Source organism: Myotis brandtii, unplaced genomic scaffold (genome assembly GCF_000412655.1).
Source record: "Myotis brandtii unplaced genomic scaffold, ASM41265v1 scaffold349, whole genome shotgun sequence".
In the NCBI taxonomy this organism is placed as follows: Eukaryota; Metazoa; Chordata; class Mammalia; order Chiroptera; family Vespertilionidae; genus Myotis; species Myotis brandtii.
The window spans coordinates 1,389,999-1,403,902 of record NW_005363427.1 but is presented as its reverse complement, the minus strand read 5'-3'; the positions used below and the strand labels follow the sequence as shown (position 1 = coordinate 1,403,902).

The 13,904-nt window shown below is 43.1% G+C and overlaps 1 protein-coding gene across 2 annotated transcripts in view; it reads left to right on the top strand.

The window, feature by feature from the left end:
- SLC9A7 (solute carrier family 9, subfamily A (NHE7, cation proton antiporter 7), member 7) overlaps window positions 1–13,904 on the top strand; it is a 66,212-nt gene that overhangs the window by 16,524 nt on the left and 35,784 nt on the right. For both annotated transcript variants that reach the window (XM_014544051.1, XM_005871599.2), the window contains exons 6-11: window positions 41–182; window positions 1,788–1,893; window positions 2,087–2,175; window positions 2,268–2,381; window positions 5,292–5,403; window positions 8,701–8,854. In XM_014544051.1, coding sequence (XP_014399537.1) covers window positions 41–182; window positions 1,788–1,893; window positions 2,087–2,175; window positions 2,268–2,381; window positions 5,292–5,403; window positions 8,701–8,854 — 717 coding nt within the window. The remainder of the gene's footprint in view (window positions 1–40; window positions 183–1,787; window positions 1,894–2,086; window positions 2,176–2,267; window positions 2,382–5,291; window positions 5,404–8,700; window positions 8,855–13,904) is intronic.

Here is a 13,904-nt window from a genome sequence, read left to right as displayed (position 1 = left end):
CGCAGTCTTTTAACATTTTTTTCTTCTTTTTAAACTCCAGGTCTATTGTTGCCTACCAGCCAGCAGGGCTGAATACTCACGCCTTTGATGCTGCTGCCTTTTTTAAGTCAGTTGGCATTTTTCTAGGTATATTTAGTGGCTCTTTTACCATGGGAGCTGTGACTGGTGTTGTGACCGCTCTAATATCCTTTTTGTACTTTCTGCCCCTGCCTGGGTATGATTGTGTGATGTTACACTTGCAAAAAGAAAGTTGTCAGTTCCTCCTTTCAGAAAAGAGTCTTACATCTATTGTTCCACCGGGGTTTGGGGGCTCCTGAAATGTCACTTTGGTAAAACATGACAGTCGAGCCCAGCTGGCGTGGCTCAGTGGTTGAGCATTGACTCATGAACTAGGACAGTGATGGCGAACCTATGACACGCGTGTCAGAGGTGACACGTGAACTCATTTTTTTGGTTGATTTTTCTTTGTTAAATGGCATTTAAATATATAAAATAAATATCAAAAATATAAGTCTTTGTTTTACTATGGTTGCAAATATCAAAAAATTTCTATATGTGACTCGGCACCAGAGTTAAGTTAGGGTTTTTCAAAATGCTGACACGCCGAGCTCAAAAGGTTCGCCATCACTGAACTAGGAAGTCATGGTTCAGTTCCCAGTCAGGGCACATGCCTGGGTTGTGGGCTCCATCCCCAGTAGGGGGTGTGCAGGAGGCAGCTGATCAGTGATTCTCTGTCATCATTGATGTTTCTGACACTCTTCTCCCTCTCCCTTCCTCTCTCTGAAATCAATAAAAACATTAAAAAAACACATGACAGTTGAGTGCCTAGCTAAGGGGATGAGGAAATGTTTGCGGTGTAACTCTAGGCTTAGCTCTGCCCTGCAGAAATCAAGGTCTCACAGCATCATCTTCCCAATCCATCCCTAGGCACTCCCCCCACTGTCAGATCTAACCTGACAGACACCTCAGGCCATGACTGAGCCTTTCAGAGCCATGAGCATTGTGAGGGGCACAGAAAACACATTTGCAGTTTCTTTAGAAAGCTTAATTTCAAAACAAAAACAGCTTTATTGAGATCAAATTCACACTGTGCAATTCCCCCTTTTTTTTGTTAATTTTTTTATTGGCTGGCCCATGTGACTTATGAATGTTTTTTTAATGATTAAGTTATTACACATGTGTCCTGATCCCCACATTCTCACCCCCCTAGTGTCTGTGTCCATTGGTTAGCTTATGTGCATGCATACAAGTCTTTTGGGGTTGATCTCCCCCCTTACCCCTCCCCTCCCCTACCTCGATGGTGTTTGGGATTTGACATTACTCATTTTTTAAAAATTTTTTTATTGATTAAGTTATATGTGTCCTTATCTCCACATTACCCCCATCCCCCCAGACATTACTCATTTTTTTTGAAATTGTGGTAAAATGTATATAACATAAAATTGGCCCTTATAGCTATTTTAAGTGTACATTTCGGTGACATTAAGTACAACCACAATGTTGTGTAACTAGCCCCACTATCTCCTTCCAGAACTTTTTCATCATTCCAAACAGAACCTGGGTACTCATTAAACAGGATCCTCCCCCTTTCCCAGCCCTTCGTAACCTCTATTCTCCTGGGAAGCTTGATTTTTCTTCCTTTCAAAAGCAAGCAGCACCTTTGGGGCCCCCAAAAGAAGAGCTGAGGGGAAAGGAAGGCCCCTAGGAAGAGGATCCTGGGCTAATAGAATGCGGTTCTTGGTGACTCTGGTATGTGTTCCTGGAGATGAGTTCCTTGACGGGCTGACGTGACCAAGTTTACCAAGCTGCACTGCTTCCCCCTGCTGGAGACCGCGCTGTTCTTCCTCATGTCCTGGAGCACCTTCCTCCTGGCAGAAGCCTGCGGGTTTACAGGTGGGTTTTCTCTGCCCTGGGGCCACCATTTCCCTCACTGTATCTGGGAGCTTGGCGGGAGGGAAGAATTCTTCAAGAGCAGCGGCTTGGGGCTGCTGGGCTTGCCTATCTTCACTTTGGGTTTCGCCAGGGATTTTTTCCTGCTGTCTTTGATTCCTTGGCTTTAAAAAACAAACCCACACTCTCCTGCTAGGTGTGGTAGCTGTCCTTTTCTGTGGAATCACACAAGCCCACTACACCTACAACAACCTGTCGGTGGAATCAAGAAGTCGAACGAAGCAGGTGAGCCCGAGCCCTGGGTCCTCACAAGTTCCCTGTGACGACAAGGGGAGGGGACCCGCAGGTCTAATGCTCCCCTTTCCCTCTCCCCGCAGCTCTTTGAGGTGTTACACTTCTTGGCAGAGAATTTCATCTTCTCCTACATGGGCCTGGCGCTGTTTACCTTCCAGAAGCACGTCTTCAGCCCCATTTTCATCATTGGAGCTTTCGTATCCTTTTTTTTTTCCAGTTCCACAATTTTCTAGACAGAAACGTCACCATTGCTGAGGAAGCTACAGTAATAATGTCTGTTCGCGGTGGGTGGCTGAGCCAGTGTGAGTTCAGGTATTTTTATGATGAGAAAAAAGAAGGCTTACGAGGTTCATAAAGCTGAATGTGTTTGATTTCAAGGACTGGCGTGGATTTCTGCATTTTCTGTGTAAGATGGCCTTTCTGTTACACTTGTGCTTGGCAGGCTGCAGTTTGTTTTGTAAAGAGCCCTTCTTAGCAGGTCTAACAGTAGGCAACCATGTCTGTTCCCAGAACTATTTTTATTTCTTTGCCAAGTGAATTCCAATCCGGGAGGTTCCCCGTTTGGAAAACCCGAAGGTTGTTACTCTTGCTCTTGACTGCACACCGGTATGGCAGCCCTTCCAGGCAGCTCAGGGGAGCTTGTAGGCAATAAGCACGCTTTTGCCCAAGCTTAACATATCATCGTGGAAAAGACTTTTTTCCCCCAGAAAGAGGAAAGGGAGAGGAAGGAAACACCAAATGGAAAAACACTGGGGTCCTTCATTTAGTTGTACTGGGAGCGCCGTTTTCTGGAAGAGAGACACAGTTTTGAGGGTTAGCTTCTCTCAAGTGAGGAGGGATGTGAATACCTAGCAGTAGATCAACAGCTGAGGGCTTTTCTCACTTGGCCTCAGACCCTGCTGTTTTCATTCAAGTGAACTTTTCTGAGGCTTGGAACTGTAGCATTCTGGCTCAGCCTGGACTGCCAGATCCCAAGCAGGAGTTCTCTATTGCTGGGCATTCACTTTTGCTTTTTCCAAGGCCTCATGGATATCCTTAGGTCTTGGGATGCTGGCAAAAAAGAAGCCTTTTTTATTATTATTGCTTAAAGTATTACAAAGAGTATTACATCCGCTGGCCTCCCCTACCCTGCAGTGTCTTATGTCCATTGGTTATGCTTATATGCATGCATACAAGTCCTTCAGTTGATCTCTTACCCACCCCCCTACAGCCCCCCAACCCTCCCCGGTCTTCCCGCTGTAGTTTGACAGTCTGTTCGAGGCAGCTCTGCCTCTGTATCTATTTGAAGCCTTTTTTTTTCTTCTCAGTTTTTATTTCTTGTGCAGGAATAAGTGATACTCAGCAAGCAGCTAGATGGTGGTGATGGTCTAATGCTACACCAGAATCCTTGCACTGCTTCCATTGGGGTTCATTTCTTGGATTGACTGTCAAAAAAACTAACAGCGAGCCCAGCCTGTGTAGCTCAGTGGTTGAGCATCAACCCATGAATCAGGAGGACCTGGTTTGATTCCCCATCAGGGCGTATGCCCAGGTTGCGGGCTCGATCCCCAGTAGGGGGCGTGCAGGAGCACATGATCATTGATTCTCTCTCATCATTGATGTTTCTATCTCTCTCTCCCTCTCCTTGCCTCTCTGAAATCAATCAAAATATATTTTAAGAATCCAACAGCTAAAAGTCTGAGGGATCAGTGTTGTTTTTCTTGATGAGGAAAGACCTTGCATGCCATTTTGATTTGTATTCCTAGCACGGCATCCTGTGAGAGATAGTGCGAGCCCAGCCCTTGTTTACAGATGAGGACCCTGGAGGAGGGCCAGCCAGGTCCTCTGTGAATCCTGAAGGCTGCTTACCAGGGAGGACTTCTGCATGGCTTCTGGAGTAGAATGGGCTTTATAAGCACTACCTGTTTCCCTTTTGTTCAAAACAAAACACAAAAGAAGAAAATTTTAGTCGGTGTTTTACCCCGGAGAAGGCAGAAGATAGTTCTGCCCGTGCTTGTGTCTGAAACAGCTGCAGCTGTGGCAGCTGGTGCTTTGCCGAAACGGAAGCTTCCTGTTCCTCTGGCTCCCACGGTGCTTTCCTTCTGTGATGGGGGCTGTGTGCACTCTCTGTTGAGCTCTCTGTTGGGCTCTGTTCTAAATTCAGCAAGTGACGAATGACTGGTTTCCCTGAATTCTTTGCTTTCCACAGTACAGTTCCTCTTCCACACTTCGTTTTCCATTTCTCCTATCTCTGAAAGACATTTCAGCTACTGAAGTGGAAAAGTCTTCCCAGGTTGATTCTTGTGAGGAACATGAATGTGTCTTAGTATTATGTGGGGTTTTCTGTTGTTCTTTCGTGAATCCTCACCTGAGGATATTTTTTCCATTGATTTTTAGAGAGTAGAAGGGAGGGAGAGGGAGAGAGAGAAACATTGATGTGAGAGAGACACATCGATTGGTTGCCTCCTGCACGTGTCCCAACCCCAACCAGGGCCAGGGATCGAGCATGGCAACCGAGGTACATGCCCTTGACTGGAATCGAACCTGAGACCTTTCAGTCTGACACTCTAACCACTGAGCAACCAGTGAGGGCTGTCTTAGGATTATGAATGCTTTAAGTTTTCCCACCTCTTGTCGGTAGATCTTCCTGGTCATTCAGGGCCCTGGTGTTCACTTCCAACCACAGCTTATGAGCTTACTCAGCAAACTTTGTCTTCATAGTTTGACTCAGACGTTAGTAATTCTTTCTTCTTGTGGGTTTTCTTCCAAAAGACCCCAACACACTGTTTCCTCCTCTCAGCTCCCCACCCCTTCCATGGGACCTTTGCTTATTTCTGGACTCATTTTAAGATAGACTGTATTGATCATAGCAGCATAATGAAATCAGGCATTTACAACGGTGCATTTAATGTGCTAGGAATGGGCCAGGAGGTTGGGAAAGTTGGTCAATTGAATGCCACTTGTTTTGGAGACTCTTTTAAGGGAAACTAGACAGCCTGGCTCCTTTGTGCAATTCTCCTGATGACAATGAGATGTCACAGCATTCCTGACATTCTCTGTTCACCCAGAGGTTGTGATGGTGGCATTCTGGAAACCTGTTGGACCCTTAACCTCCACCTGGTGCTCAGGTTGCCATCTTTCTGGGCAGAGCTGCACATATCTACCCACTCTCCTTCTTTCTCAACTTGGGCAGAAGACATAAGATTGGCTGGAATTTTCAACACATGATGATGTTTTCAGGTAAGACAGTATAAATGTCAAGAAAATGGGTGTTACGAAGCAGGCAGCATTAAAGTATTGACAAGGTTCATAAAAAGAGAAAGATTAAAGTTTCTGGGTCTTTTGTATCCCCTGTGGTGCTGAGTAGACAGATGTACAAGGTAAACTGACTTAATACTGACTTTGCAAACTCTACTACCAAATGTGAACATTATCCCCTAAAATATTTGCATCTTTATTTCATCTCTATCACCCAAAGGGCCTGGAGGTATGAATTGAAAGTGCTTAAGTGTTCTCTAGTGGATTGTTCATAACCCTTAATCTTCAAGAAGGGCTCCAGATCTAAAATTATAAGTAAAATAGGTTTTAATGAGAAAGAATATGGGCCATGTCACTCAACATCTCCACCCCAGTTGCAGTATCCTCTCTTGTAAAATAATGAAATTGAACTGAAGTTCCTCCTAACTCTGACTTTCTATGGAGCAAAAGAAATAAAATACACTCATAAGAAAGATGAACCCCAGCTCATTCACACTGTCTCCCAGATGCCCCCCACTCTTCACTGTAAAGCTAGGAAGTATGGAGAAGCCACTGAGAAGGTAAAGGACAATAAGGAACTATGTGGAGATAATGGAAGGAGAGAACAATTGGCATGGGTAGATGGTGGTAAGGGTCAGAGTTGATAAATGAGACCCAAGTTAGAGCATTTCTGCAGAGCACAGGAAGGAAATGGTAGCGCAAAAGGCTACTGTGACCCTTAGGGTTACTTCTGTCATGTGGCGGGGGCGGGGGGGGGGTTGGAAGAGGCTGTACAAGAGGCAAAGTGAGTAGCTGCCCTTTAACACCATGCAGTAGTTCTTGGGGGCCTCAGAGAGTCATACTGAAACCACACCAACTAGCACTGTTCAGCAAAGCAGTCACTGTCTAGGACTCATTTGCATCTGCCCTTAAATGTACAGCCTGCGATAATGATTTCCTTTCACTCTGACAAATGTTTGTTGAGCGTTCTCTTTTTATAAGCCACAGTTAGGTTGTGGAGGATACAGAAACCAGCCTCCTGCAAGGAGCTCACAGTCTGCTGGGGTGGGGGGGGGCACGTGTACAACGTGTTTTCTCTGAAGAGAAGGGGGTGAATTGCACAAAAGAGGTAGAAATAAATGAGGAAGAGAGGAGGGACCAGGGCCATCTTTACAAAGGGGTAACCTGTGAACTGAACTGGGAAGAAATGGATTTCAGGAGGCAGCAGGTTGGAAAGGCAAGATCTGTAAGACACATGGGGTAATGCAGAAAGGAGGTGAGGTTGGAAAGGAAAATGACATGTAAAGTGGTATGAACCTTTAGGTTGTGTTGGAATCCCCTGTTGGGTTGGTTAAAGCAGAGGGTACAGGGCGGCCTCGAGAATTTGAATTCCTAACGTGTCCTCTGCTGCTGCTGGTTTGAGGACCACACTTGGAGGACCACAGGGAAGCTGCAGTGCTGTGCCACTTTGGGTTTATATAGGAGCTGGGAACCATTAGAGGTCTCTGAGGAGGACAGTGACAAGATGCTCCTCACATATTAGGAAGGTGGTGGTAGAAAGAGAAAAATGAACTGGACATAACTCACTCACCTAGATGAACTTAAAATATGTGCTTTACCTTCTGCACTAAAAGAAGTACACAGCGCTGTTTAAAGATATCTCCTATAAAAATGAGTTTCTGCTGGGAGGACTCACTCTTCAAGACCATGACCTACCTGAGGCTTCACTTTCATATTGCTTACAGTGTTTACCTAATAAAAGTAAGAAAAATATAGCACACATTGTCTCTTTCTGATCCTCCAAGTTTTCTTCTTTGAGATAACATCTCTTTAGAGGCTTAAATATTGATCCATTGATCAATGACATAACTGACTTATAGGGCAACATAGATTTGTATAGATATTTCACTAGCACAGATTAATAGGAAACATTAACTTTCCTCAGTTTTTATGTAACTTTTGTGGAGTCACTCTTTTAGTAAATTGTAGTGAAGTTCTCAGATTAATTGTGAAATGATTGGAAAAGGTGGGAAAATCTACAAACAGATACAGTGGGCATAACTTTCACAATCTTGCTCATGGTGAATAGGAATTTATACTACATATGTGTTAAAGACCATGGGTTCAGTCTTAACTATAGAACAAATTATGAGCATGGTATGGGGAAGGAACAAAAGAACTTAGAAAGATAAACATTAAAATGTTAAAGGCTTAATCTTTATACCCATTAATGTAGATTATCAGGGTCAGCACATTGGTGCCTGGGCCAAATCTGGCTGTTGCCTGTGTTCATATACCCAGAGGGCTCAGAATGGCTTTCACAGGTGAAAGTTTATAACTTTGAACCCCAAATAAGCAACCCCCCAAGGAATTCCTTTCTTTTCAGTAGTAGACCTGTATTAGAATGAATTGTACTCATTATTATATTCTTAGTTTTCGTCAATCAAATGTTGTGAAAATTTGTTTTCTCTCTTTTATAGAAGGACCTACATGACAGCCTTAATTTTTCCTCGTGGTCTACAAAGCATAAAATATTTGTCACCTTTTGTAGAAAAAGTTCCCAACTCCTGATGTAGATCAGGTTATATGGTTACTTCTCTGTGTGGCCTTGCTAGGGAAATGCTGAACTGTTTTGTGGTTCATAGTACATGAACCACAAATAGCATTTGACATATTCACATCTAGCATGTTTCTGATGTTTATAATGACTGTGTAGTGCATTGGTCATGCTTGGATCACAGACTTGGAGAGCTTAAATTATTTCTTATTTATTTCTTTTTATTTTATATTACTAGCAGGAGAATTATTTCAGCAATGAAAGAGTTTATTCTAAAATGTGCTGTACAAACTAGTGCAGTATTTCTTTTAAATATGTTTTTATTGATTTCAGAGAGAAGAGGGAGGGAGAGAGAGAGAGAGAGAGAGAGAAACATCAATGATGAGAGAGAATCATTGATTGGCTGCCTTGCTCCCTACCAGGGATTGAGCCTGCAACCCGGGCATGTGCTCTGCCTGGGAATCAAACTGTGACCTCCTGGGTCATGGGTTGACGCTCAACCACTGAGCCACACCGGCTGGGTTAGTGCAGTGTTTTTATCATTGCATTTGGACATTTTGCAAAAGAAAACTTCAAATAGGAGAACATGATATTCCTTTAAGGTTCTTCTCTCTGAATAAAACAGCTTGGCTCCGGAAATACGAGTGGATATGGTTTATGAGCCCCTAGAGGCAGCAGTGGATTTGAGGTCACGCTGTCATTTGGCCCTATAACCAGGAGATCTTCCTCTTCGGTCCCTGCAGGCCTCAGGGGAGCAATGGCATTTGCACTGGCCATCCGAGACACAGCATCCTATGCTCGCCAGATGATGTTCACGACCACCCTCCTCATTGTCTTCTTCACCGTCTGGATCGTTGGCGGAGGCACAACACCCATGTTGTCATGGCTTAATATAAGGTTGGTTTGAAACAGAGGCCAGTTTTGTGTCTGCACCACTGTGGGCATGCAGGATGTGCTTTAGCTTAGCGCCTGGAAGGTTTTTACAGTTTTTTTAATTTTGTTTTTGAGAGAGATTAAAACAGAAAAACCATAAAAATTCAGAGTATTGAATGTTCCGGGAGAAAAAAAATGTCGTTAAAATTTTTGTTGGTGTAAAAACACAAGGAATGAGAAACACCTGGACCTTCTAGAGCAGTGACATTAGGGTAAGAATCCAAAAGGTCTTAAAGCGGCAGGAGAGAGAGTAGACATTGCTGTTGGCAACGTCTGGTATTTCGCAATTAAGGTTTGATGTTCACAATTAGAGTTTTGTTTTAGGAGGAAACTGCTGTGTCTCTTTTTGCTTGAGTGCACAAAAGAGGTGACATTTCCTGCAGATCCCTCATCGGTTGCAGCCTCATGGATGTCGCCTGCCTGTGGTTTTGCTGCTGTGTCAGAACGAAGGGGCACTGACCTGAGTTTGCTTTTTTAAAAAGAGCATGTCAACTCCAAACTTGGCTGGTGAGCTCCAACACCCTATGGTAATGAGGACTGACGAACAGGGAATAAGAGACCTGCAGCCCCACCCTGGCTCTGGTGTCTGAAAGCCCCTCATGTCTTTGGACCTGAGGACAACAGGAAATAAGAGCGCACTGGCAGATTTCCCCCAGGGAGCCTTCAGCTCTAAGTGAGCACCCTCCATCATTGGAGGTGCTCTCGTCACTTGCCTCAGTTTTGGGTCTGCAGAGGGTGACACTTGGGTAGTGCCGAGGCGTGAAGAATCCTCTGCAAAGCCACAAGGCGGCAATGCTTTTTCCGTTCTCTGCTGACTTTTAGTTTGTGTTTCCTTCTCTGGAATGCAGAGTACATGGCACTGACAGCTGCCAAGCATACCTAGCTCCGAGGGGAGAAAAGGACCTTGCAGTCATCCTTGGAGTTAGGGAGGAAACTGGAATTTGAGAGAATAGTCTCCCCCGTTGGGGACTTTCATACTGATGGCAGGCAGGGGTTTGGCCACTGCCACTTCTCCCATTTGGGGGCTGGCATGTCTCAGCCTTAGAGCGGGGATCTACACAATCTATGTGGGGGTTCTCAGTGACAGTCACATACTAGCTAACAGTTGTGCTGCAGGTGGCATTTAAGATGCCACATGTATATTAAGGTAATTCTCATAACATTCCTCTAAGGGAGCTACCACTACTGTCTTCATTTTAGAGTTGGGGATGCCAAGGCACAGAATAGTAACTTGCCCAATGTCACAAAGCTTGAAGTGGACAACTTGGGATATGAATCCAGGCCACAGAGTCCACACTCTTAACTACCACTGTGCTGTGACTGCCTGTAAGAAGGCTTGCTGTGTTAGGGTCTTTTTTATTTGGGATTATTAGAATTTCAGTTTCTTGGCATGAATCTCAAGAGTTATGTTAAGGAAAACAGTTCATCTGTGGTAATATAAATCCAGAGAAGAAAATTTACAGATTTTTGGCTTGAAACTCGAGACATCTTTGTTCTGTGTAGCAGATTAAGAACAAGAAAGGAGGTTTATCCTACACACAGTTGGGAATCTTTGCATTCAGTGGCCTCTGAGATAACGTCCTGCTCCTATTTGGTCACCCAGTAGTTACCCTGGAAGCTCAGAGCCTGATTGAATCATGTTTTTTTAAATGCTATTTCATAAGTCCTTTTTTTGCCCCCTCCAACATACACAGGATCAAATAATTTTCCACTGAGAGTAAAAAGTTGACTTGTGACATTTTGCACTTCTCATAACCCTGTTCAAGAAATGGGACATGAAAACAGCCCTACCCAGAGCTGAGAGTGTGGGCAGCTTTCACTGAGGCACACAAGCAGTAAATGTATTAATATAATGTAATAATTGGATTGCACTCAGAACATAGCACTAGCACATGGCCATGGGCCAGAGATGACTATGTGCATGACTGTGTGTATGAGAGATCATTTCCCTACATCCTTGCCAGCATTTGGTGTTACCACAATTTTTTTAACTCAGCTGTTCTAATAGGTGTGTGGGATATGTCATTGTGGTCTTAATTTGCATTTCTCTCATGGCTAATAACGAACATCTCTTCGTATGCTTATTTGCCATTCATACATCTTTTATGGTAAAATATCTGTTTAAGTCTTTTATTTATTCTAGACCAGGGGTGGGCAAACTTTTTGACTCGAGGGCCACAATGGGTTCTTAAACTGGACCGGAGGGCCGGAACAAAAGCATGGATGGAGTGTTTGTGTGAACTAATATAAATTCAAAGTAAACATCATTACATAAAAGGGTACAGTCTTTTTTTTTTTTTTAGTTTTATTCATTTCAAACGGGCCGGCCGTAGTTTGCCCACGGCTGTTCTAGATACTAGTCTAGATGTGTAGTTTGCAAACATTTTCTCCTAGGCTGTAGCTTGTCTTTACATCCTTTTAAAAGTGTCTGCCATAGAGAGGATGTTAATTTTGATGAAGGCATTTTATCATTTTTTCTTTTATGGATTGTGCTCTTGATATCATGTCTAAGGACTCTTCATCAAGCCCTAGGTCTCCAAGATTTCTTTCTGTGTTATCTTCTAAAAGTGTTTTGCTTTTACTCTTTACATTTAATTCTGTCATCCATTTTGACTTAATCTATAATAATAAGAGTGTAATATACTAATTAGACCAGACATGCTTCCGGACGACCTTCCTGATGAAGCCAAGGCGGCAGGGGTTGAGGCAGAGGTGCCACGGAGGCGGGTGGGGGCCGGGGCAGAGGCAGCAGTGGTGGCGGCAGGGGCTGAGCCCCTTGCATGAATTTCGTGCATCAGGCCTCTAGTTTTTATATAAGAAGTGAGATATAGATCGAGGTTTTATTTTATCTGACTATTGCTATCCAGTTGTCAGCACACTTTGAAAAAACAACAACTATCCTTACTCCATTGACTTACTATTGATCCTTTGCCAAACATCAGTTGGCTGCATGCATGTGGGTCTGTTTCTTTTCTGCTCCATTAACTCATGTGTCTGTCTCTCCACCTGTATGACTCTCTCCTGATAACTATAATTATACTAGAGGCCCGGTGTATGGATTCATGCACTGGTGGGGTCCCTCGGCCTGGCCTGTGCCCTCTCGCAATCCGGGATCCCTCAGGAGATGTTGGAGAGCCAGTTTTGGTCCGATCCCCACAGGCCAGGCCGAGGGACCCCACCGGTGCATGAATCAGTGCATCTGGCCTCTACTATGCATATAAGATCTTTAGTTAATCTCTTCCCGCCCTCCCCCTTCCCTCTTTCCCTCAGAGACTCACCAGTCTGTTCCATGTTTCCATGCCTGTGGTTTCCAGTCCTGCATTGAGCATCTGCCCCCTGGTGGTCAGTGCCCATCATAGCTACTGGTCAGTCAGCTGGTCGGCTGATCGCTTAGGCTTTTATATATATAGATAATAAGACTTAGCATCAGGTAGAGTGAGTCTTTCCACTTTATTATTTTTTAAACAATCATAGCTATTCTAGCTCTTTTCCATATACATTTTAGAATAAGCTTGTCTATATCTTTTTAAAAATCTTGCTGGGATTTGGATAGGAATTGTGTTAAACCTGTATATCAATTTGCGAAGAATGGACACCTTTACTCTGTTGAGTCTTCGAATCTATGATCATGGCATTTTTCTCTACTTATTTAGATTTTCTCTTATTTCTTTCATCAGTATTTTATGGTTTTCTGTATACAATGCCTGCACATGTTTTGTTAGATTTACATCTAATTATTTCTTCTTTTTGAGCAATTGTAAAGGTTATTCAACCTTATTTTCAGTTTCCATGTGTTCATTGCAAAAATATAGAAATACAGTTGTTTTTTTGTGTGTTGATCTGATATCCTGTGACCTTGCCAAGCTTATATATTAGTTCTAGGAGGGTTTTGTTTTTGTTTTTTTAGTTTTTTTTAAGAGTCTTTGAGATTTTCTATGTTGGGCATCGTGTCATTTGCAGATAGAGATGGCTTTATTTCTCTTTCCCAAACAGTGTGCCTTTTATTTTCTTTCTTTGATTTATTGATCTGGCTAGGATTTTCAGTGCTATGTTGAATAAGAGTGATGTGAGTGGACATCCTTGCCTTGTTCCTGATCTTAAGGGAAATGCATTCTGTCTTTCACCAATAAGTATGATGTTATCTGTAGGGTTTTTTAAGATGTTCGTATCAAGTTGAGGAAGTTTATATCTATTGCTAGTTTTCTGAGATTTTTAAAATCACCCACAGATGTTGAATTTTATCAAGTGCTTTTTCTGTGTAAATTGATATGATCATATTGTTTTTCTTGGTTAGCCTGTTAATAAGGTGGGTTACATTGATTAATTTTCAAATATCAAACCAGTCTCACTTCTCTAAAATAAATCCCACTTGGTTGTGGTGTGTAAATTTTATAAATATTGCTGAATTCTATTAGCCAATATTTTATTAAGGAATTTTGTGTCTGAGTTCATGAGGGATATTGGTCTGTAGTTTTCTTTCATATTGCCTGTGTCTGTTTTTGGTATCAGCGTAATCTGGCATCACAAAATGAGTTGGAACATGTTCCCTACTCTTCTGTTTTCTGGAAGAGATTGTGTAGAAGTGGTGTTAATTCTTCTTGAAAGTTTTATGGAATTCTTTAGTAAAACCATCTGGTCCTACAGACTTTTTTTTTTCAGGGATTTTTAAAATTATGAAGCCAGCCTAGCTGGTGGGGTTCAGTGATTGAGCATTGACCTATATACCCAGAAGGTCATGGTTTGATTCCTGGTCAGGACACATGCCCAGGGTATGGACTCAATCCCAAGTAGGGGGCATGCAGGAGGCAGCCGATCAGTGATTCGCTCTCATCATTGATGTTTCTATCTCTCTCTCCCTCTCCCTTATCTCTGAAATCAATTAAAACATATTATTTAAAAAGTAAATAATGAAGCCAATGTCTTTAATAGTTATATGGCTATTAAGATTATTTCATATTAGAGGCCCGGTGCACGAAATTTGTGCACTCGGGGGGGGGGGTCCCTCAGCCCTTGG